This window comes from Equus quagga, chromosome 6, assembly GCF_021613505.1.
Source record: "Equus quagga isolate Etosha38 chromosome 6, UCLA_HA_Equagga_1.0, whole genome shotgun sequence".
Taxonomy (NCBI): Eukaryota; Metazoa; Chordata; class Mammalia; order Perissodactyla; family Equidae; genus Equus; species Equus quagga.
The window spans coordinates 89,186,919-89,212,656 of NC_060272.1; the positions used below are offsets into that span (position 1 = coordinate 89,186,919).

At 41.8% G+C, this 25,738-nt stretch overlaps 1 protein-coding gene across 1 annotated transcript in view; it reads left to right on the forward strand.

Annotated features, from left to right (window-relative positions):
• LOC124240774 (solute carrier family 28 member 3-like) overlaps positions 1-25,738 on the forward strand; it is a 102,174-nt gene that overhangs the window by 59,132 nt on the left and 17,304 nt on the right. The window contains exons 3-10 of the mRNA XM_046663883.1: positions 6,651-6,742; positions 9,820-9,905; positions 18,987-19,098; positions 20,295-20,386; positions 21,766-21,955; positions 23,038-23,182; positions 24,428-24,541; positions 25,161-25,238. Of these exons, the coding sequence (XP_046519839.1) occupies positions 6,651-6,742; positions 9,820-9,905; positions 18,987-19,098; positions 20,295-20,386; positions 21,766-21,955; positions 23,038-23,182; positions 24,428-24,541; positions 25,161-25,238 (909 nt within the window). The remainder of the gene's footprint in view (positions 1-6,650; positions 6,743-9,819; positions 9,906-18,986; positions 19,099-20,294; positions 20,387-21,765; positions 21,956-23,037; positions 23,183-24,427; positions 24,542-25,160; positions 25,239-25,738) is intronic.

A 25,738-nucleotide genomic window follows, 5' to 3' on the forward strand; every position in this document is an offset into this window, starting at 1 on the left:
CCTGAAACCATATAACTCCTGGAAGATAATATAGGTAGTACACTCTTTGACATTGAACTTAAAAGGATCATTTCGAATACATATTTTCACAGACAAGGGGAACAAAAGAAAAAATAACCAAATGGGACTTCATCAGACTAAAGAGCTTCTGCAAGGCAAAAGAAACTAGCATCAAAACAAAAAGACAACCCACCAATTGGGAGAAAATATTTAAAAATCATATATCCAACAAGGGGGTATTCTCCATAATATATAAGGAACACACACCACTGAACAGCAAAAAAACAAATGGCCCCATCAAAAAATGGGCAGAGGATACAAACAGATCTTTTTCCAAAGAAGATGTACAGACGGCCAACATACACATGGAAAGATGTTCAACATCACTAATCATTAGGGAAATACAAATAAAAACTACACTAAGATTCCACTTTACACCTGTTAAAATGGCTATAATCACTAAGACTAAAAATAAAAAAATGTTGGAAAGGGTGTGAAGAAAAGGGATCTCTCATAGCCTGCTGGTGGGAATGCAAACTGGTGCAGCCACTTTGGAAAACAGTGTGGAGATTTATCAAAAAAACTAAAAATAGAAAAATCATATGACTCAGCTATCCCACTACTGGGTATCTACCAAAACAACTTGAAATCAACAATCCAAAATAACATGTGTACTCCTGTGTTCATTGCAGCACTATTCACAATAGCCAAGACATGGAAGCAATCCAAGTGCCCATCGACCAATGGTTGGATAAAGAAGATGTGGTGTATATATACAATGAAATGCTACTCATCCATTAAAAAATACAAAATCATCCCATTTGCAACAACATGGATGGACCTGGAGGGAGTTATGACAAGCGAAATAAACCAGACTGAGAAAGACAAACACCAGATGATTTCACTCATATGTGGAATATAAACAAACACACGGACAAAGAAAACAGCTCAGTGGTTACCAGGGGAAGCGGGGTGGGGGTGGGCGCAGGGGATGAAGGGGAGCACTTTTGTGGTGATGGACAAGGAATAACGTACACCTGAAATTTCACAATGATGTAAACTATTATGAACTCAACAAAAAAACAAAAAAGAAAGAATGATAAATTTGTCCCAAAGAACGAGGAGGGAAAAGAAAGGCATGGGACAAATTCTGAATGAAAAAAGGAAGTGGTAGGAGATTTATGGAAGTAAAACCCTGAGGAGTTTTGTACATGGTCAATTTGGCTAAGATTGGAATGAATCTAATTACGCAAATGAGTTTTAATATAAAAAGTAATCTGGTACAAGAATTAAAATTTTGCTTTCTCTCTTAAAGTGGATATGCTCTGTTTGCCCTTGAGTATTTCACAGCGACAAGATCAGCAGACACTTGATCTTGCATGACCAAGTGTTTTAAAACCTTTCAATATTTTTGACAAGCCCCCCTCACAAAAATATTCAAATCCTGAATAAAGGCTTTCATTGACCTGGAAGAAGAAAGAGACTTTCTCTGAGGATTTTAAGAGGGCCCCTGAGACTACTCAAAGAAATTTGTTCTCTCTTCCTGTTAAGGAGGGGATACTAATTAGGCTTGTTTGGTATGCTAAGTTGCATGGGAAGCATTATCAAGTAAATAATGAAAAACCTGCTTAGGTTATATTGTGTAGGTAAAGATTATTCACTATTTAACCCTGCTACCTTGCTTCCAACATCACAAAAGGAAAAGACCACGACTGCATTCTATTATTTAATTGGTTTACAGACAGATCTTACTTAAATGATAAGCAAGAGTGTTACCAAGCTGGATATGCTGTCCAGTGTCCAGAATTCCCACTACTTTCTATTAATTCTGCTAACCTGGTAAAAGGTTTCCCTCTAGAGGCTGAAGAAATCGTCATGGAAGAAAAGAATTAAAGGTGGCAATAAAAGGGGGAAAACAATACTTTTGGAACCTTTCTCCCACAGCAGCTCACAAGGCCTATACTCATTGTGCTATATGCACAAAATATAATCTAGGGAACCTATTTCATGAATCACAAGGTGCTTTACCCTTTGTAAGGGACCCTTTGAGGTACACCATCTCAAGGATAAATACATCTTGTAGTGATCTGTATGTTCTCATGTTGGGTTGAGGCCTTTCTTTCAGAAGAGTGATAGCTTTAGGTAAATTATTATTAAAAAGGATAACTCTTGTTTGAGGAATTCCTACGGAGTTACATGGTGACTGGGGAACTCATTTCACCAGACAAATAATTAAATCTATTTGTAACATTTGACCAATAAGGCATTTCCACTGCACCTACTATCCCTGATCCTCAGGATTGGTGGAAAGAACTAAGAGCATAAGCAAAACTTAATTGGCAAAGCTGTCAGAAGTGTTTACTCTCTCTTGACCTGAAGCTCTTCAATCTTAGATCTACACCCATTGGTAAACCTCGCTGTCTCCTTTCTAGATAATAACTGAATGGCCTATGCAATTAGATGAGGAAATATATGGACCAACTTTGCTTGAGGGAGAGATTACATTGGTATCAGGGTCTCACTGAGGTGTTTAAAAGAAATGAAAAGTTGGTAGCTGATTCTTTTCACAGAGAGCTTCCAGACCTTAAAGATCATTGACTATAACCTGGAGAATTTATCAGAAGAGTCATCAAATCAAAGACTCTTTGCAGCCCTGTTGGAAATGACCATACCAGGTACATTTAACCAATTCATGTGCTGCAAAATCAAAAGGCATAGACTCATGGATTCACATTTCCTGTTTCACAAAAAAAGGCCTCTCCACTTGAGTCAGTTTCAGCTCCTATTCCTCACACCCGACTTCAACTGACCAAGACAAATTTCTCCAAAACAGGAGGAGAAGAAGACAGCATCTGTTGTAGACAGCTGTCCCAAGACTCCAGACCAGGCCTGTATTCCCAACCTTGTATCTCCTCATTCAAACCTTTGTTATGCTTAAACTCTATGCCCATTTTATAATTTTTTGACTTAAGGTTTCAGAGCACTATCATGCTTAAAGAAAGTGACTGATTCGGAACAGACTGGTCTTGAAGGTCAGACATTTATTGACTAGTAGCTAATGGAACTCAGTGGTTATGTGGAACAAATCTCTGGCCTTGGCTACTGCCTGGAGGGCTAAAACACTGCACCTTGAGTTTCCCTTGCATGCAGGCAAAGATTCACATTGAGCTGAATCCTAATGCCAATCTCCATCTCTTTAAGGCCAGATGGGCTCATTCAGTGTTCCACTGGTATGAAAACAGAGCAACTAGCTATAGTTGTTCCTTTGGGGCTAGAGGATCTCATATCCCATACAGAAGCCCTTAAAAGTAGTCAAGCAAGAATAGCCTTGTTAGATACTGAAATGTCTTTAGTGAGAAAGGCTGTCCTTCAAAATAGAATGGCCTTATATAGTCTTACAGCATTCCAAGGTAGTATATATATATCACTCAAACTGAATGTTGTGTTTTTATACCTGATGAGTCCTCCAATGTATCATCTCTGCTAAGGCAGAGATGAAAAAACAGCAGGTGAATGCCTTAAGTGATCCTGTACCTGGTCTTGACTTGTTTAGTTGGCTCCCTTTAAATATTGGCTTCCATTTGTGACCTGGAATCATTTTCTATTTCTATTACTCCTTGGAATTCTTGTATTAGTTATAATATTCAAACTAATTACTGTTTTCTCGTTTTTGTATGACTGGCATGCAAACCAGAGTAATGATTGTTCAGCAACTTGAGATGGTTGATCGATCCTACAACCCTGAACAAATCCCCTTTTATTAAGGCTTTGCCTAATAATTCATTTTTAAGCTAACCATTTCAAGTATTGGATTACTTGTTCTATAATTATTATAAATAATGTAACTATATGAAGTCATGTAAAAGCACATGTGCAATGTTTGTGCAATAATCTAAAAATGATTGACAAGTGACATAGCCTATGAAATACTTCCCCTGTTAATATATACCAATATGCTTGTCCACTATATCTGACTATTTCCCCCCGACATGGATAACTGGGCAAATGACTGAAATAAAAGCTTTGCCCTGAGAGACATGATGGACCCAGGGCAGGCAGCAACCACCCTGGCACCAAGGGACAATATTTTGATCAGCAATGCTTTCTATCAAAAGATAGATCATAAGGGGGCAATGACAAGAGATTGTCACATACTGAGGTGTATGGGGTAACTATATGAGTTCAACACTGATTTGGCTTGAACAAGCCTGACTTTTGGTCTATCAAACATCCATTCTACATCTGCTTAACCACTAAAGTAAAGAATACACTCTCTTAAGAAAGTATAGTTGCTTTCCTATGCCCTATGGGTAACCCCCTAATGGTAATGCCTGGATTAGTCCCTTTCCTGACATCAGGGTCATGTTGACCCGCTAATTTTCAACTGAACAGCTCTTTGAAATTTTGATGGAAATGTATCCTGGGTGTGTTCAATGTATGTTCTTTGTTCTAAAATGATATAAGAATGTACTGAAACCCATGCTTCTCCGGAATACCTTTTAAGGCCTTCCCTGGTTATCATCCTCACTCTGGCTCATAATAAACTCACCCCAATGTTGATTTACAGGTTGGGTATGGATTATTTGTGTTGACTCCCCTCAGTTACTTGTGTCCTGTTTTTCTAGCAGGTCACGCTGCGTTTTATTTTTAACTTTTTAGTGAGGAAATTTGCAGCATCCATGAAAGTAAGACTAGTAAAATGAGTCCCTAAGTATCCATCAGCCAGCTTCAGCAATTAGCAACATTTTGTCATCCTTTCATACTGTATATACTGTCACTCCCTGCCATATCTTTATACCAAGTACCCAAAGGTATTACGTTCCTGTACCAGTTAGTGCAAAATTAAAATCACTATGGTTCATTAATTCCAAGTAATTGTTAGTGTCTGCCATGTGCAAGGAACTGTGCTAAAGTAAGATGTAAACAACTGTAACATAAAAGGGCGGTTTGGCAACAAGACTTCTGTGTGTGTTGGAGAGGTAGAACTATTCCTCTACCCTCTAGGTCCTTCTGGCTCATCTAAGAATTAAATTGACATGAGACAGAATAACAGGAGAAAATCGAACAAAGTTTAATAACAAGTATATATGGGAGAAACCCAGGCAAACGGAGTAACTCACCAAAATGGCTGAAGCCACCACATTAAATACCATGTTCAGCTAAAGACAGAGGAAGATGATGGGGGTAGTAGTTTGAGACTTCTAGGAGAGGAAGGCAATTTACATAGAGATGGAAAAGCAAATACTTGATAAACAGATGTTTGCTGGGCCATCTATAGACAAGGTGACCCAGAGAGAGAGAACGTTGGTAAGAATGGGCTTAGCAAGGACCCTCCCAGTCTGTTACACCCAGAGTTCTCCATGGTGATGGCCTGTCCTGGGACAGGGCTTCTGTTTTAAACTCTTTTAGGCAGTTAGGGGGAAGGTCAAGTTGCTTTCAGAGTCTTTTTTCCTTAAAAATAATCAAGCCAAAGAGACACATTTTGGAGTGGGAGACACAATTCTGATCCCCCACATGTGTGCGCTGGAAGTTAGATTTCATTCATGCTATACACGCTTGTGTTCAATAAATGGAAAATGCAACACAAGTTGGAACTGTAATTTTGTCTAGATCCTCGGGGACAGCCAGAGATTTAAAGTTAAAATCTAGTCATATATTTGTTCTTTTTTCAAAGACAAGATCTCACCTGACAGGACTAGCAGGGGAGATTTCCTGAAAAGATATATGGACCCTCCTGACACCATGTATGTATCTGTTGCCATATAAAACATACCTTATCAAAAGGCAAGCTGGCATGGGGCTGGCCCCGTGGCTGAGTGGTTGGGTTCGCGTGCTCCGCTGCAGGCGGCCCAGTGTTTCATTGGTTCGAGTCCTGGGCACGGACGTGGCACTGCTCATCAGGCCATGCTGGGGCAGCGTCCCACATGCTACAACTAGAAGGACCCACGGCGAAGAATATACAACTATGTACTGGGGGGCTTTGTGGAGAAAAAGGAAAAAAATAAAATCTTTAAAAAAAAAAAAAGCAAGCTGGCATGAGATGGGAGAAGAATTGGAGCCCCTCCAAAAAAAGGGAAAAGAGCAACAAGCCAGGTGTTTGTCACATCTGCAAAAAGCAGCAGGGGGTCAGCACACCACTCCCAGAGCACACCTCACTCAGTTCCTTAAAGTAAAACCAGCCTCACAAGAGGAGGCATTTGTCCTGTGCTCATTACTACCAGAGACTGCTTTAAACCAAAGAAAACACATTTTAACATCCCATAAAGCCAATATCTAAGAATAAAATTATCAGCCTAGGGTTCACTGTATTCTGTTTTATTTTATAAGTTAAAAGCCTGTGTCATGTGATGGAAAGGAGACTGGAAACCTACCCCCTAGTCTCAGCTCTGCTAATTAGAAAGTCCTGTGGTCTGGACGAGACAGTTGTCCTCCTTTTTCTCTTCCTCAAGTTGGACCACACAAATCTTTCCTCTCAGAACAAAACAAAACAAAAATCATCTTTGTGTCTTTATGAGCCAAGATTCATTGGTTCTTTTTTTTTTTTCTCCTGGTGAGGAAGATTGGATCTGAGCTAAGCTCTGTTGCCAATCCTCTATTTTGTATGTGGGATGCCTCCACAGCCTGGCTTGCAATCTGTACTTTTTTCTTAGAATGAAGACTTTCACGAAAACCAGAACACATCAGGAAACAACAACTCGCTGAGGAGCAGAGCTGTGCAGAACAGAGAGCACGAGAGGCCAAACAGATAGGGGAGGAGGGCACTGAATGAATCTGCTACCATGGGAACCACGCTGCAACAAGCACCTGAGTGCTATGGGGACAGAAATCATGGTGCTCGGCTGGCACTTGGAGGAATGAATTAAATGGTCATTAGAGTGTGTAAGGCAGAGTCATGAAGAAAACACACAAGCCCAAACAAAGATTTTGTGTTAACACACCTGTCCTCAGAGTTCTCTGATGTGGAGGGTACCCAGGTTTCCTCCGACACCTCACTATTATGAATCCCAAGCTCCATCCTAAGGTCGAAGGCACTGTCTTAAACAAAAGCATCTCAATTTTAAGGTACATGAGGCAGACGAGGAAGGTTCTAAGATATGGCTCTAAAACTGTGTCCACCATGCCCTAGGGTTCCTCAGAGACACCTAAGTTTACAGAGCAGGCTGAGGCGCTCTGTATTGTTGACAGGGGTGAACATTAAATGTTATTGCTAAGTAAAAGAAGCCATCTGACATGGCTACACATCATATGATTCCAACCATATGACATTCTGGAAAAGGCAAAACTGTGGAGATGGTAAAGAGACCAGTGGTTACCAAGAGGGGAGGGCGGGGTGAATAGACAGAGCACAGATGTTTTTCAGGGCAGTGAAACTACTCTATGTGATACTATAATTGTGGATACATGTCATTATACATTTGTCCAAACCCATAGAATGTACAACACCAGGAATGAACCCTAATGTAAACTATGGACTTTGAGAGATAATGATGTGTCAATGGAGGCTCATCAATTGTAACAGATGCACCACTCTAGTGGGAGATGTGGATAATGGGGGCGGGGTGCTATGCATGTGTGGGACCAGCAGATATATGGGAAATCTCTACTTTCCACTATATTTTGTTGTGAACCTAAAACTGCTCTAGAATATAAAGTCTTTTTAAAAATATAGTTTCACAAAAAAAAGCAACACCCAAAATTAGATACTTTACTATCATAAATAGAAGCATGAAGACTGTGGAGTAGCTGCTGGATTGGGCAACAGTGGTCCTTGGGTGACCTTGGCAGAAGCCGTCTTGGTGGAAGCCTGACCACAGGGAGCTGAGGGAGCAGGATATGAGGGAGCAGGTCACAAAAAGTAAAGCAGGTGGTCTGGCTGTGAAGGGATGGAGGGGGCTGCTGTCCATGACTGTGGGGTCAAGAAGGTGGTGATGTTGTTTTAAAGATGAGAAGGTTGGGGAAAAGAGGCAAGAAAAAACAGTAATGTCAGAAATTCCAGATAGTAGATAACTTGGCAATTTCACTGTAAGCAAATAATAATTATGATCATTTAAATAAAAAATTTACCAAACTTTGTTGGCCAAGCTAAGTGTTTGGGGGGAAATGAATAAGGCTTGTCTTCAGCCCGATCTTAGCAGCTGCAGCTTGGACTCAGCTGGTCTCTCTTGCAGTTGTGCCCTCGCCTTCCTAGTTCCCAAGGCCCACTGAGAAAATGAAGGCCGTCTAAGTCAGAAGTATAGTGGAGTTTGGCTTCGAAGGACTAGGTGATCTTTGAGGATCCCTTTGGTTCAGAAACATGCTAATGACTTATTTCTATGATTTTTGTTGAGGTAAAGAGAATCAAAGGCATCATGGTATATGACAGAAAACTAAAGCTGAGATTTGGCATTAGACCTCCTAGAGCATGTTCAAAACTGCTCCACATCCACATACTTCCTCCCCATCTCCCCTCGCCATTGCATACAATAGCTGGACCTATTGGAGACATTATTGCAGAATGGAGGGAGGTGGGAAATCCTCTATGCCATCCCAAGAGTAGGATGGGTCAGGATATTTAAGAGCTCAAACAGTACCTAGAAAGATTTTCCATGAAAGATGGCCCAGGTATCCACTTCACTCAGTCAATGAGAGCAAGGGCTAGTGGAGTAAGGGAAAAATTTCCCTTTAGCCTGATTGATAGAAGGACTCTAGTTCCAGAGGGGAGTTTGTCAGCTCTTGAAGATGCTGAGCTAGTGTTCACATCTATAGACCAAGCCTTAGGCTACCAGGAAAATAACACCAGGCTTGGTCTCTGCAGAGGAGGAAGAAATTTTCCTCTACCCTTCTAGGTTCTTCTGGCTGGTCTAAGAATTGAATTGATACAAGACAGATTAACAGGAGAAAATCAAACAAAGTTTAATAACATGCATACATGGGAGAAACCCAGGAAAACTGAGTAACTATCCTCAGGTAAATCCTCAGCTAAAGAAAAAAGAAGATGTTGGGGGTGGGGGGATTCAGAGACTTCAAAGGGAAGAAATGCAATTCACAGGTAGGTGAAAAGAAGCAAATATTTGGAAACAAATGTTCTTTTGGCCACACAGAAACAGAAGAACACAGAGGGAGCCCAACAAACAGGCTTTTCTAGGTTCCTCCCTGTGTATCACCCAGTTCATGGTATGCTAAGGCAATAGCGTGCTTCCTGAGACAGGTTTTTTTCCTCAAGTCTTTTAGGCAGTTAAGGGGGAGGTAACAAGAAAAACTTTCTGAGTCTTTTGTTTCTTAAAAACAGTCAGCCTAAAATAATTCTCATGTTGACAAGACACATTTTGGGGTGGCAAATATTGTTTGCCTTCATCTCAGTCCTTTGGAAACTGGGGCTGGCAGACTATAAAGAGAGATGTACGCAGCTCTGGTGTTAGCTTCATTTCACACTGGCCTGAAAACAGAGTGACAGTTGAATGATTACAGTAGAGGCAGGAGCGAAAAACAGAGATATGAGCCTGTTCCTAAAGAAAAGCAGATAATACCAACAGCTCCTTTGGAGGTAAAGGAAGAGACGTGTGATCTGGTTCTTTTGTGATGAGGGGAAAAAATGTCTGTGTAGTAGATTATAGCTGCCATCTTCTTGCATAATGATTTAAAAGGACCTTTTAAAAGTTCCTTGCTTGCCACAACTGGAAGGACTCACAGCTGAAAAAAAATATACGACTATGTACTAGGGGGATTTGGGTAGAAAAAGCAGGGGAAAAAAAAGTTCTTTGCCAAAATTCTGATTAAAAGAGATCAAGGTCCATTGTGTCCAGGATCTCAATATTCCATCTCTGCTCCACTGTTTTATTTCCAGGAGGAAAAACAGGTCACCATTGAGCAGGATTCTCCAGGAAACAAAGAAGATGAAAAGGATGACCAAGAGACTCATCAAAAGGGTACAGACAAATAACCACACCTACCTCCTAAACAGAGTGGCTGTTTTATCCTCATCTAACTTTTAGTCTTTGTTACAATTTATCAGAGATGGTCACCACCTCTCCCTCACCACCACCAGTCCCCCGTCCCTACTACCCACCCAATGCCATTTTGGGAAAATTAATGGAGCTCTAGGATAATCAACATGGTCAATTCAAACTGTTGATGTCCTGTGTAGGGGAGGAAGAGAATTCCTGTACCCTCTAGGTCTTTCTGGCTGATCTATGAATTAAATTGACATGAGATAGAATAATAAGAGAAAATCAAACAAAGCTTTTAACATGAATACATGGGAGAAACCTAGGAAAACTGGGTAACTCAGCCAGAATAGCTGAAGCTGCCGCCTCAAATAACATCTTTAGCTAAAGACAAAGGAGGGTGTTGGGGGTAGTGATTTGGGACTTCAAAGAGATGGAAGGCAATTCACATGGAGATGAAAAAGCAAATGTTTGGTAAAGAGAACTTTGATAAGAATAGGCTTAACAAGGACCCTCCCAGTCTAAAAATACCCAGAGTTATCTATGGTGATGGACTGTCCTGGGGACAGGTCTTTTATCTTAACTTTCTTTTAGAGGGTTAAGGAGAGGTCAAAGTTTCTTTCAGAGTCTTTTCTCCTTAAAAATAATCAAGTCAAAGAGACACATTTTGGGGTGGCTGATTCTGATCTCCCACCTGGAACCCAATATCCAAGATGATCATCTAATTAATGTTATAAATTACCAACTAATTACTGCAGTCCATACAAAGTAGTTAATTCATCTTCCCAATGTCAATCAACAAGCAACTGAATTCTCAAAGCCCAACCCATTTTAAATCCCAACAAACTTGCTCTTCTCTTGTATTACCGTGAAGGTATTCCAGGTCCTTATCACCCATTAGGTGGGAGAGGCAAATTATTGTCATTATTTTTTGGATGAGGATAATGAAACTCAGAGAAGTGATTTACCCAAGGTTAGTCAGCTAGAGTGGAACAAGGCTAACTTACAACTTCAGCTTCTGATTCCTAGTCCAAGATTGTCTGGTACTCTATCGTAACACCAAGGTATTTGTCAATATTCTAACTTCCTATTTAAATTTGATTTAATTCCTAAATCTCTGAGGAGCTTTGTTTTTATGTATTGGAAGATATCTCTGCAGTTGGTCAGAATTAGGATTGAACTCTCTTATCGCATATACACCATCAAGAATATTTACCGCGTCAGAAACCTGAGCTTAGTTTCATCCTTCACTTTACTTTCTGAGTCTCTGACACTGGGGACTGAGAGATTCTCTTGAGTGGCCAGAGGCACTCAGGTTTCACCAATGTCAATGGGATGGAAACAACCCCCAGGGGATTGGGAGGTGTTCAGCCTAGAAAACCAAATGGCCAAGCATCTATTTCTGGCTCTTTTATTTTATGTAGTGTCAGCTTGCTGTAAGGGACTACACACATTCCCTGCAATTAAGAAATCGGATACATCCACCCTAAAGCAGGTGGATGCGCCTTATTAAATGCTGCCCTTCACCACTGCTACTTTTTAACACTATGTCCATGACTGAGGATAATGCATCATCAGCCTTCCCTAAATTAGACTATGAAAAACTTAGTCTTTACACATTTATATTCCTTCAATATCTTCTGGAACAGTGGTTCGAATTCTCAGTACAGATGCACACACGATAAAGACAAAAGTTTCATGAAGTATACCTTCCGTCACTCTGTGTGGTACACTCTGAGATGTCCTCTTCTTCCTTTTGATGATGGTTATCATGCCCTGGGTGAGTTCACAACCCACTAAGGGGTCCCAACCCACAGCTGTGAAATACTGTTCCAGAAAAGCAATGTACACTCCCATTGCATTTATCCAGTAATTCTACAAATGCCTGTCAAACATCCTTGGTGTCCCCGGTGCTGGTGCTGTAGGGCTCACACACATCCATTTTCCAGGAAGTTATAGTCAGTCAAGCCTTCATAACTAAACACAGAGAAGACAGTAGGAAGAAAGTGCAGAAGATGCCTCTGCCTGAGCAGATGCAAGAAGGCTTCGTAGAAACTAAGGACTGAGCTGTGCCCTGAAACCTGAAGGAGCTGAGACCTGGACATGTGGGCATGACTGTGGGAAGGAGGGGACCAGAGGCGTTAACCAAGGAGAGGGATGGTCCCAACTATGGCCAGGGTCCTGTGCGGTCCTGGAGATTGGGAATCCTGTACGGGACGAGAATTGCTTGTTTTAGAAATGCTGTCCAGTGGCCTGGAAGTGGCAATGGTTAAGTGTGAGAGTAAATTCTTCCATCCAGCCTCAAGCAGGAGAAGCAGAGGATTCTGTTAGATGTGTCATTGAGCAAAGAGGCACCTGCAGGGAAGCCAGGTCTCAGAGAAGGTTTGGAGGGGACCGGGAGCATCCCAGGAGAAATAGAGACAATCATTGTGGGTACGGCCCTGTGGCCTCTCCACACTCACTTATGGGTGGACACCTTCCTCCCCAGACGAAGTGATCAGATGCAAACATTGCTCCCACGCTACCTGTACAAATTGGTGACCCAGAGGGGACCTCTGTCCCTCTCAGGCTCTATTCTTCCAAACATCAGGTTTCCAATGTATGGAGAACTGGTTCTTGCTACTGGAGGTTGAGGGGGGAGCTTCATGAGGAGAGACTTTCCTCTTGGTGTCACTGCTGCTGGCCTAGCATCATGTCCCCATCAGGAGACCCAGCAGCCACTCTGAGAATTTTTCTCCGAGAATCACTCGATGGAGGTCAGCCGTGTCGAACCCATGGCACAACTATAAGTATTATTTCTTTAAGTTGTCTCACAAAGTCAGTTGCCTGAACCTTGGGTTTAAGGCTGCCCCAGCCTTGGTTTTGAGTCCCAAGATTCACATGTTGGAGCCTGGCTTCGGGATTCAGGTCTCTGTCGAGAGGTGGCCTGGCTCAAGGGAGTGACAATCTCCATGTGATTGAAAGGATTGCGTGACCCGGCCACCCCGGAAGAACCGAAGCTTGGCTCTGGCCAATGGGAGCAATCCCTGCTGACTAGTCTTTGGGCAGTGAGGGCTTGAAGCCCATTTGAGTTTGTCACTGCTGGGGCTTGAAGCCCGTTTGAGGGCCCTTTGGTGTTTTGTGCTGTGTCAGTGACAGAAGGAGCTGGTATCTGGACTCACAGTCTGAGTCTTATCTTGTAACTGTGACAAGGCGGGGTTAGTCCCTGCAGTCTGAGTCTTAACTGCTGAGCCATCTGGAACAAAGTGGGTGGGCACGCCCAGCAGAGGATCCTCTATCCCTCTCTGTTTTCTCAATAGACGGGCTTCCAGGCCTCTCGGATCTCTCTGTCTTCAGTTCCCTTACCAGCCGTCCTTGGGGAAACTCAAGGCTCTCATTTTTCCTTCCCTCTCACTTCCTTCTGGAGACTTTCAATCGGCCTCTCCTCTCCCAGATCGGACCTTCCTGAGGTCCTTAGTCTCCTTAACCGTCCTCCTTCGAGAGGGTGACTTTGCTTTTGCTGGAGGAAGAAATGAGGCTCAGGACTTGAGAAGACAACTGTGGTGAGTCATGGAACTTGTGCACGATGGGGCCAAGGTACTTGCCCTCCCAGCACTTGGTCCAGTTTTTGTTTTACTGGATATTGGATCTGTCAGGGTTTTTTGTTGTTTTTGTCTTTGAGCTAACCTTTTCCAGCAGGACCAGCTAAAAATGATGGGCTTTATGTAAAATGATTACACCTCTTTTGCCTAATTATATTTTAAATTATACTGTGGGGATTGTGAGCACATATAAATCCACCCTTCAGCCAATGTTAATTAACCATGCTAAGAGAGACCTCACCTTAAGATGGCCAAAATGGGGCAAGTTCAGTTGACTGAAACTGGTGTATTTACATTCAGAATTGGAGACGAAGCCAGTCATGAAAAATTAAACAACCAAGGGGAAGCTTATTTTTATTTTTTTGTGTATGTGTGAGGAAGATTGTCATTGAGCTAACATCTCTGCCAATCTTCCTCTATTGTATATGTGGGACGTCGCCACAACAAGGCTTGATGAACAGTGTGTAGGGCTATGCCCAGGATCCGTACCCTTCAACCCTGGGCCGCTGAAGTTGAGCACATAAACATAACCACAACGCCACTGGGCTGGCTCTGCCTATTTTAATTTTTGAGGTTTCTAAACAAGACAAAAAATCCCCTGCTGCCTCTTTAAGAAAAAATAACTAAATAAACAAACTAGGGAAAGAATGCCCAATCTGCTCCTCCTCCCTCCTCTCTTGCTGGGCTCCCCCACTTCACCTTCTCCAAAATTCCAGATCTGAAACTAAGCAAGTGAAAATAGGTAGACCTTTAAAATATTTTAAAATCGTAATGGCCATTTTGGGGAAATTTGTTCCAGAAAAAGTCCACTTTGAAAGAGAGGATTCCAAACCTCTCACAGTGGCATGCATTCTTTGATTAATACACAGACGCTGCTAAAAGAAAAAATGACTTTAAAACCAGCTATTAAAAATGATCCTTAGAGGGGCTCGCCCTGTGGCTGAGTGGTTAAGTTCGCACGCTCCGCTGCAGGCAGCCCAGTGTTTCGTTGGTTCGAATCCTGGGCGCGGACATGGCACTGTTCATCAAACCACGCTGAGGCAGTGTCCCACATGCCACAACTAGAAGGACCCACAACAAAGAATATACAACTATGTACTTGGGGGCTTTGGAGAGAAAAAGGAAAAATAAAATCTTTTAAAAAAAAAAAGATCCTTAGAGCAAAAAGAAAAAAAAAATCTTTAACAAAATTCTTTAGCCATCTGAACAGGTCACAATTTGAATCCAGCATTCTTTTAAATTTTGTGCCTGAGACATGGCTGAAATTTTTAAAAATCTCTGTTTCCAATTTCTATATGTCTCTATGTGTGTGTCTGGATGGTGTCATTTCTAAAGAGAGCTCTATTTAATTGACTTAAAATAAGTGCCATATAAATTATTTCTAAATGTGATAGAAACTAGCCCAGATGTCTTTCAAGTTGACATGATCTAAAATGATCTTTGGTAAATAAAAACTCGTTTAAGTTTGTTGGTTTAATTAAAATAGACATGTCCTCAGTGTTATCAACATAGGATGTAATGTAAACACACAGCCTTCATGAGTCAAACTTGTGTTGTCTCTGTTACAGAATTTGTCAACAAAACTAATAACTTAAAATAATAGATAATTTTGTCTGATAATTCATAAAGTTTTTATAGGCAATCTAAATATTCATTGGAAACAGGTAAACTAAATAGATGTAAAAAGGTAAAAGTGTGGAGGAGAACTTTTAACAGTAATCATATGTTCTAATATATGTACTTCAATAACTTAAAATGATGGCTAACTGCTCTGTTGTCACATAAAGACTTTGTGAGTAATCTGGACATGATCGTTAAAAACAAATGGCTTAAATGTAAGTGAGGTAAGAGTTTATGGATAAGCTTTTAATGATAATTATATTTTATAACATATCTATTTAGAATAACTTCCAAAATCTCTTTGGTAAGTTAAAACTTTGAAGTTTTACTTGGTTAAATTAAATGATAAAAAATTCATTATATATCTAGATAATTTCTAAGTAAGTCAAAATATCAGATAAAGGTTAATCTACTTTTGCCTTCTTATTAAAAAACAACTAAAAGATGTTCAGGTCTATTAATAAACATGTCCTATATTTTATTAAAAGATTATACTATAAAATAACGTTTCTAAAAGTTATAAAAAGTATTTATAAATATGCTAAGCTACAGAATACTAATGTAAAAGACAGTATGTAATTACTTACTTCTTAGTTTTTGCAAACAAAATCAAAGTCTGTAAGGGCTAAAAATTCTAATTAATATATGTGATTGAAGCTACTAAAAGTTAATAACAGAAACATATCTGTACTCAAGAAAAGTAAAATGTATGTTTTCAGTAAAAGATACATAAAGAGTATAAATATGTTTAATTGTTTGGTTAAAAAAGATAAATTTGTCCTACAGTACTAGAAATAAAAAGGGAGGGAAGACGTGGGACAAATTCTAAATATAAGAAGCAGGTGACAGAAAGTTTGTGAAAGTAAAATCCCCGAGAAGAGTTTTATACATAGTCAGGTTTACTAAGATTAAAATAAATTCAATTAAATAAGTGAGTTTCTATATCAAAAGTAGGTTAACAAAATTACAAATTTGGCTTTGTCTCTCTTAAAAGGATAATCTTCTTAAAGTTTTGGTCTACTCTTGACAAAGAGATTACAGAAGGTTTTTTTTTTCTTTATTTTTGAGTGAGTCTACTTACAAGACAGAAAATCTATGTTTCGTTGAAATAATTTCCTACAGTCAAGGTGACTGAAGTCTCTCTATTAGGGTCTTCTTTTTAGACTGTTTCACTCTCTGTTTGCCTCTGACATTTTCTGTTTTCACCTTGATTAAATGGGTAACTAAACATTATTTCCTATTTGACCAAGTATTTTAAAGCCCTTTGATATTTTTTTCACACATTTCCCCAAGGTTCAAATCCTAAGTAAAGTCTTTTGGGGGCTTCAATGGGACCCTGAGACTTCTCAAAGAATATGTTCTTTCTATAAAGTGGGAGATTTTAAGCTATTTAGGCTTATTGAGTGTATTAAATAACTAAAAAATTACCAAATAATAATAAACCTTCTTAGGTTATATTATGTGGGTAAATGTCACTGATATAAGTGGTTCTTGATACCTGTTCACATCTCAAAGTGCTCCAGATATCTGTAGGAAACTCTAAAAGTTGATGGTAGGGCCTGATACCAGTTCTGTGCAGTTAGTGGAGGTAGCCTTCAGGGTGCCCAACACCAGAGATATGACAGAAGAAATGAAAGATGACCAAGAGATGTAGAGGCAAGATACTCTGCTGTTGGTGGCCCTCCAGTCTGCTCGAGGTCACCTAAAGGAGAAGAATATTCCATGGGTGAGTGACCCTGGCCCCCACCATTGGACCAGAAGGCCACCAATGAAGTTGGGGCCTACTCAGTGTGCAACTACAGATGAGAAGAGCATTGAGATTGTCCAAACCAACCCCAGAGAGGGAAGGGATCCGACAAGACCAAGCCATGGTAACTTCCCATGACTACAGATAAGATGTGATGGGGCCATGGGGTTCCTCAGTTGGCTCCAGGCAACCTGTCCTCATCTCCCCACAAGAACCCCAGGGAACCTTAGCAGTGGGAGGAGAGCATGCTGAATTTTTGCTCCATACTGGTGCCACATTCCTGGTGTTAAATACCCGGAAAGGAAACTTTTCAAAGAAGAACATGTGATATAAAAGGAGTATCAGTAGAGGAGAGACCAAAAGTTTTCCAGAGCCCCTGATCTGTGAAATAGGATCAAAAACATTAAGACATTGTTTTCTATATTGGCCAGAATTCCCTGTTCCTCTCCTCAGGAGGAACATATTATCAAAACTAGGGGCCTCAATAAACTTGGAACAAGACAAAATAGAAATATAATTTCCCCAAAATTGGGAGGTCGAGCTCATGGCCTTGTTACAAGACAAACCAGTACCTGAAAAGGAATAAATTCCCCAAACATTCTAAGCTGAGTCAACTTGGAGGTATTGACACAAGGACAAATGAGACAGGCAGCCAGTGTCATACCTGTAAAGGTGGACTTAAAGCAGATAGATCACTGGCCTCTGGGAAAACAATACCCTCTAAAGTCAGAAGCCATAAGAAAAATCTTTCCTGTAATTGACAAACTTTTAAAACAAGGAATAATCAGGCCATGTTGATCCCCATGTAACACTCCCATTTTGCCCATTAAAAAGCTGGAAAAGGGAAGTACAGATTTGTTCAAGACCTTAGGGCTGTGAATGAAAACAGCCCAAGACCCACATCCTGTAGGACCTAATCCTTACACCTGCTGGCTAATCTTCCTGGAACAGCACGCTTCATACAGCGCTAGATTTAAGAGATGCTTTCTTTTACGTCCCTTTGAACCTCGAATCCCAAGAGATTTTTGCCTTTGAATGGGAGGACCCAAACTCCCGCCAGAAACAACAACACTGCTGGGCTGTCTTACCCCATGGATTTAAAAACTCCCTTACAATTTTGGGGGAAATCCTGGACAGAGGTTTAAGGGAATTAAAATTAAAACTAAGCATTGTGTTACAGTATGTGCATGACATCCTAGCAGCCAGTCCTTCTAAGAAAATGTCTGATGAAAACACAATGACCTTGTTAAACTTCTTAGCCAGTAAGGGATATCAAGTGTCTAAGGGAAAAACACTGATATCTAAAGAGACTTTAAAGTATTTGGGGTTTATATTTCAAAAGGGCAGCACAGCCTTCCTCAAGAGAGGAAAATGGTAATATATCAACTTCTCAACCAAGAACATCCAGGCAGCTAGGAGTATTCCTGGGATGAATGGCTTCTGCCACACGAGGATCCCTAATTGGGGTTGATTGTTAAACCTCTCTATGACAAATTACAGGGGCCAGAAATAGACCCCTTTGAAAGGGATTAGCTATGTGACCAAGCTTTCAATAAGCTTAGAAACTTACTAATAGAAGCACCTGCACTGGCCTTACCAGACCTGAGCAAACCATCTGACTTGTACCTTCATGAAAGACAAGGAATAACTCTGGGAGGATTAGGCCAAATGTTGGGATCCTTAAAGAGAGCAATAGCCTGTTTCTCAAAGCAGCTAGACACCATGGCAAAATGATGGTCTCCATGCCGGAGAGCTGTGACTGCCACCTCCCTGTTAACCAAGGATATGAACAATTAAGAGCCATGCCTGGTGACCCACAAACCTACCTTAGACCAGTGGGAAAAATTCTACTCCTCCACCGGCCCCTATGACAACATTCATGCTGTAATTCAGGAAGTAATTACAGAAGATGGACCTTTGACCTATACCCTCAAGAATGAGGAGCAGGATAAAAGTAGAGGAGGGATTCTGTCACCAGCCCTGGACTGTAACCTGCTTCTCTTGTCCTGCCTAAACTCTAACCTTTTGTGTTTGACCTAATTCTCTCATCTTCTTGAAAGGTGCAGACATTCACCTCTCCAACAACTTCGGGGTCTTGAGCTTATGCGGTTTCAGCTATGCAGGAGAAAGGAGTTCAAAGTGACGACCACCCTGGACCCAATAGCTCTGAACCTGACCAGACCAACAAGAATGACGCCTATGCAGACAGGCGGGGAGTTGTGCTAAAGTAATCTGCCCTCAGTAACATCCCAAACTCTCCTCTGGGAGGGACAAAGCAACCATTTTTAGATCATGTGATGCGTGTAAATGCATGATTTCAGACCACGAGTGTTCCAGCTTCTGCCCACCTCTACATGCGATGATAAAACTTCCCCTTTGAATATTCATTCCCGACCCCAAATAAAGGGACCCACCACCCTGTGCTCAAGGAGCCATAGCTTTGTGAATTATTCCCTATGGTCTCCATTTTCTTTCCTGCCTGCTGCAAACAAAATTTCTGTTTTGTGTGACAACTACTTCTGGTGTAGATTGATTAACTCACCCAGAATGGGACTCACATTTAGTCTGGTAACATACCCACCATCCCATAACTAAACTTGGGACAAACAAAAACATGCCAAAAATTCTAGATTTTTCTAAGAAAGATATATTACAAGCTACTGATTAATAGCTCTCAAATCCACCAAATCCTACTTTACATTTCAAGCACCCAGTGAAGTGTGTCAGCATCCCATTATGAAGTATGGTGAGAGAGGAGAGGGAACCACCAGCTTACTCAAACTTTGTGGAACCAGAAGGGATGAGAGTTCATTGTATTTTATTTTTAATGAGGAAGATTGGCCCTTCTTTCTTAAGGAAGACTGTCACTGAACTAAAATCTGTGCCAATACTATGTGGGACTCTGCCACAGCATGGCTTGATGAGCAGTGCTAGGTCCATGCCCGGGATCCAAACCTGCAAACCCTAGGCCACCAAAGTGGAGTGTGCAAACTTAACCACCACACCCCTATCTGGCTTTTTACTTTTCTTAAATAGACATTTATAAAAGCAGCTTAACAGCTAGTGGAGGTTCTTAGGCCACTGAGAAACACTCTCATCCTATGATTTATTTTTACCTTTTGGATAGCTCTCCATCTCCCCTGCTCCATTTCCAAGAGCACGTTTTCTCATCTCTGTAACCCCTCAAGGTCTGGCACATTCAATTCAGCAAATCATATCCACTCAGCAAAGGCAGATACAAGACATGGCTGCTTTTAGTCTAAAACGAAAAGTGTCTTCCATTTCTACATTGTAGGACACACAATTCATGAGTTTGGTTGTTTGCATGCTGATTTACAAAGCCCCATCCAGCCTTAGCTACCGGTTTATTTCATGATTTTGGTGTTGACTTCTGCCTGCCTTTTTGCTTTTGTCCTCTTACAGGTATCTGGAAAGGAAGCATGGTAGAGTTCGGGATTTTTATCAAAAACACAAAACCACCCTTCAGTACATCTTCTGGGGCATCTTATTAGCAGGTAAATAACAAAGAGGATGGAATTGAGTGCCTCTTTTTGCAGATCCCCCAAATATGAGCCTTCTGTGGAAAGAAAATAAGTCTTTCCCCTGCCCCAGACCTCACGGAATCATCCAGAGAGGGAGAGAATCAATAAGGAAGCCCCTGGAGGGGAGGGTCTCAGCGTAGGACACCTGTGCAGAATGGTTCCCTGTCCAGTTTTTGTACCAGCAGCTAAGTTTTTAGGTCCCCTACTCCTGAGGCCTTTGTGACTGTGGTGTCGATTTGAGGGTTGGTTCATCACATCCAAGTAAGTGGAAAACATGGTGATAATCATGAGGTAGAAATCTAACTTCAGCGGGAAATATAAGTAATTAATACTCTACGCAAACACAACATGAGAGGAGGAGCCTGGAGTCAGGGAGCCCACTCCTCTTACCTAAAGGCAGGACCATAGCTCCTCATAGATGAGCAGGTATCCAGTTACGCTCCCTCCAAAGCAAAGGGCTCTGCAGCCCATTTTAAAGAGCACTCCTGTCTGTAAGATGGGACCTCCCACCCAAGTCCAGAGACCTTAACCCAAGATTGCTGCACCCTGAGGTCAGTGGGTCTGCTGATGCTCACACCGCAGGAACAGGGACCAGCCATAAACTCTCTGTGTCCCAGGCCAGATGGTGTCTCAGGCTTTGCACGCCATATGGCGAAACCCACATAACTCTGCCTTATGGGACAAAAGCGTACAGTGTGGCTGTGTTCCCATGAGACTTTATTTGTAGAATACAAATACAAACACAAATACAGCTGAACTTGCCACCTACAAAGCATGTGGCAGCCAGATTTAACCTCAGACCATGTTTGCTGACTTTTAACAGGAAACTTTATTGTTCTTGTCCTACAACCTCCTCTTCAAAAGCAGCCCCCTTGGTAATTGCCCCACCCCATTCCCTTTCCTGTAGAGATCCCGGGACACTTAGAGGTTGTTGGTGGGCCTGATTTCCTACTCAAGCTTAGGCCAAACCTGAGCTGCAAACCAGGAGAATCAATACCTTTAGTCAGTGGTGGCTTCAACTCCTGGCCTTTCTCTGATGGAAGCTCACCTGCTGAGTCTGAATGCCAGAAAAAAGTCGTTAGTACTGAGTGAGAGGCCCAGTGATGAAGCATCAGGTTTCAAGAACTCAAAAGGTTCTGTAAGAGAAAAAGACCTAGCACACTGTCCTCCTAGTGTTCATGGTGAGACCGTTAGGGACTTGCTTGGAAAAACAACAGAAGCCCCCCCAAAAACACGAGCACTCCCGCATTCAATGGTCCCTTGATTGAACCTCCCCTTGGCGGACCCGATTGGTGCTGTGGCTGGTCTCCAGCTGGTGCCGATGGGCCCCATCTGTGTTTGCTTCCTGACAGGTTGGCTGGCTATGGTGATTTCCGCGTGTGTGCTCAACTTTCACCGAGCCCTTCTTCTCTTCGTGATCACCGTGGCTGCCATCTTCTTTGTGGTCTGGGATCACTTTATTCCCAAATATGAGCATCAAATTGAAGGGCTCCTGTCTCCTGGCAGAGAGTTTCTGGAGAGCCATTGGTTCTGGCTGAAGTGGTAAATGCAGTTGGTTCTCTTACTGCTGTTGAAGGGGAGCTTAGTCTTTTCGAAAACTCTTCCAAAACTGTGTTCTGAAATTGCTTCCTCATTTATGGGATATTCAAGCTAGCGGCAACCTAGGGAATAATCTGTTAAAATCCTTTCATTTTACAAACAGGAAATCAAGGCCTGGATAAGGTGAGGACTCGTTCGAGATGTGTTCAAATGTCCCTACAAACTGCCTTAATTTCAACTGCCACTAAATGATAAGATGTTGTCCAAATGATGGGATGGTTCTCCTTTGCAGAGGTAACCCTCTGCTCTAGGCACAAAGCTGGCCTCCTTGGGAGGAAGGGTCTGTGAATTACTAAAGCCAACCCTGTCCTACAGGAGCCCGTGGCTTGCAGGTGACCACTCAGGGCGTTTCTCACAGTCTCTCTCTGTGAGACCTCCTCTCCCTCCACGTGGCCCTCCTTGGTAGGACCCAGGACCCATTCTCCCCAGCATGGCCCACCTGGGATCTACCAGGAAACTTCACACATCCTTGGCCTAATAAACCAGTGTTGTGCAATCCCAACACAGCACCCTTTCTGGTTCTGCCATCCAAGCCATGTGTCAACCTTCTCATGCCCACCAGATTCCCCAAGGAGTTGAATGTACGTTAAAGTCCAAGTTGGCTCTCTGGTGCTCGGGTGAGGTACCCTAACTGCAAAGAATGCATTTCAAATTCTCTCTAAAAGGGAAGAAGTTAACACCTCACCCATTGTCCAAAATGGAGATGAGGACTCCCCATAGATCTCTCAAAAAATCACAAAACTTCTCTCCAAACATCCTTTCTTCTCTCTGACCCCTTTATATATCCTTGAAGGGCCCAAGGGCTGTGGAATGAGGGGGACACATTGCTAATGTTTGCATTATAGCCACAACAAAAGAGGGTCTGTTGCAATTTCTGGAAGTATAACTTCTGTTGCCAGAGTGTGTTACTCTTAATATTCTTTGTTTTTTAGTTTAAGCCTGATTAAGATTTTCGAGTTAGCACTTGGATGCTACAAACAATGCCATAAATACAACAAAAGATGCTCCCTTTCTGGTTCTCTTAGGGTGATTTGGAGCTCTCTGATCCTGGGAGTTGTTTTCTGGCTGATCTTTGACACCGCCAAACTGGGCCAACGGCAGTTGGTGTCCTTTGGTGGGCTCATAGTGTACATTATCCTGCTATTTCTATTTTCCAAGCACCCAAGCAAAGTAAGTATGAAATTGATCCTTTTTTGTTTTTTCCTTCTTTTTTCTCAGGTGTGAATTGCTCTAAATATTGAGTGTGAGAGGATTTAACTGTTATTCAGTATTTTTCTTACCTTACTATGTTATTTTGAGTGGCTAGGGGGCCCTTCTTCCTGAACGTTCATAGAACTGTCACTTTCTCATTGTTCATTCTCAGTAATTTTCCAGTCACACAATCAGTGAGATGTTCTGTCGTGTCAAGTCCAACTTCTACTTCTGTACCCTCCTCTCCCCATTAAACACACATTCAATGAAAACTCATCCATTTTGATCCAGCTTTCCCCAGACCAGTAAATAATCTAATATTCTACCATTGGATCCTGCAGTTTATCAAATTTCTTCTTCAATCTTGGCTATTTCACTCCAAAAATTTTTCCTGCAACAGTTGTGTTCACACTGAATTCCCTTCTCATCCTTGTTCTGTCAGTCAGTAACCCAATACATGGGCAAGAATTCTGAGACATCAATTCTTTACAAGTGACTCATAATGGCAAATCCTGGGAGACTTTACTGGCTGAAAGGTTGACCCCTCAAAAAAAAAGCATTAGAGACAAAGGTCACCTAATATGATAAAATTCTTTCCCCTGTGAACATCTCTGCTGTGTTCTAGGCCTCCAATCCCATAGTTCTTTGCAGGCCACTCATCTCTGCACCAAAAATGAAAGCAGCTGATTGTCCATGACTCTGCTCTCCCTGGGTCTGTGTTACAGATAATTGCTTCCTTTTACATTGAAATGAGAGCACTTCAACAGGGTGGAATTTCTTTCACTTAATTCACTTACAGTTTGTCAGATCAACAAACCTAGGACACACAGAGAAGTCATGTTCTGCCTCTCCATTTCCAGAAGGGGAAATAATTATATGTATTGAATATTTACAGCATGACCATCAAGGCTAGATTCTTCCTCCTTATGGCCCTGCTAAGACTACTTTTGGATCTGAGTTTTTTTATCATGACATAATGGTTCCATACTCCCCTGAGACTGAAGGTGTCAAACTCAGGTTTAGAAAGAGAGAATACAGCCCTGAGACTTCTGCATATGAGTCTATCAAGAGACTCTCTTCTTATGACTGCTTGGGCCTCCCAGAGAAGGTGGTCACAGGCCACGTGTGAGAATCTTCCAAGGAAACAGTGATCCTCTGGGCGTTTATGCTGAGGTCAGCATTCATCCTCTAATAAGACACATCTCTCTCCATCTTTCTGCATAGGTTCGCTGGAGGCCTGTCTTTTGGGGAATTGGGTTAGAGTTTCTTCTTGGGCTCATAATACTAAGGACGGGCCCTGGATGTTGGGCTTTTCAGTGGTTGGGCAACAAAATTGAGGTAAGTTGGGTTCAATAGAACATCTTACTTTTATAGTGGCTTTTAACATTTGAATATAATCCTCAAGATATGTAAGAAATAGATTTATTTGTCTTCATGTATTGAATCAAATTTTAATTTCATACCATGAGTTAGACAAACAATTCTGTGCGGAAAATGTTAATCTGTCCAGTTTATTGATATTATTGTTGCCCCTCACCCATACCATCCACTGCATCACTCCCCTATCCCTGTTGCCCCCTTCATCTTGCCAAAGGGGTGTCACACTTCTGAGATGGTTCCACAAACAGAGAGACAGGCTCTCTTTGCATGTAGTGGTCAGCAGTGTCACCCATGTGCCATCTATTGCTTCTGGAGCAATTACCACACCCAGCTTACTCTTCAGCACCCTAGAGTCAGATTGAATGTTAGAAATGCCAGCAAAACTGTGCACAGTTATAGTTCAAAAATACACTTCCCTTCCACCCACTGGAGGGAGGAAAGCGAGAAAATTAACTCTCCAAGTTTACCCAACAAATTTGCTGGGTCCTCACCCTCTTCAGGGCCTGGTGGGTCCTGAGGACGGTAACCACGGCTTCAGGGGTTATAATGATCTGCTCTTGTCCTTTCTTTATCTCAGACCTTCCTGGAGTACACAGATGCTGGTGCTTCCTTTGTCTTTGGTGAGAACTACACAGACCACTTCTTTGCATTTAAGGTAAAGCCAAATCCTTCTCTACAGAGTCACATCCTTTTCAATAACTTCTCTGTCTTTGTGGATGTTCGGGTGGAACTCAACTACCAGAAACCAGGCATACAGCTGCTGGGCATGTCATAGGTGCACAGCACACCACAGTCCTTTCTCATGACAATTTTATCTGAAGTTGATGGATTGCAAATGTTTTACTTTGTTACTATAGCATTAAGTGAAACATGTAGAGTAGTCAGAAATATTGGAATACTTTTGGAGGGCCTGTAGCGTTGTCAGAGATACTTATGAAAAATCATACGGGGCAACAGTATCTGAGATTCCAGGGAAAAGAACATTAGGTACCTGGCCATGAACAGGCATACGGCCACTAATGGCTTCCATGTCCAGAATCAGCGACAGGTGCACCCACAGGAAACCCTCAGTCCCAGGCTAGACAGGACAGCTGGTCACCCACATCAGCCTCTGTCCTTCCAGAACCATCCTCATGCTAAACTGTTCCCATTTTC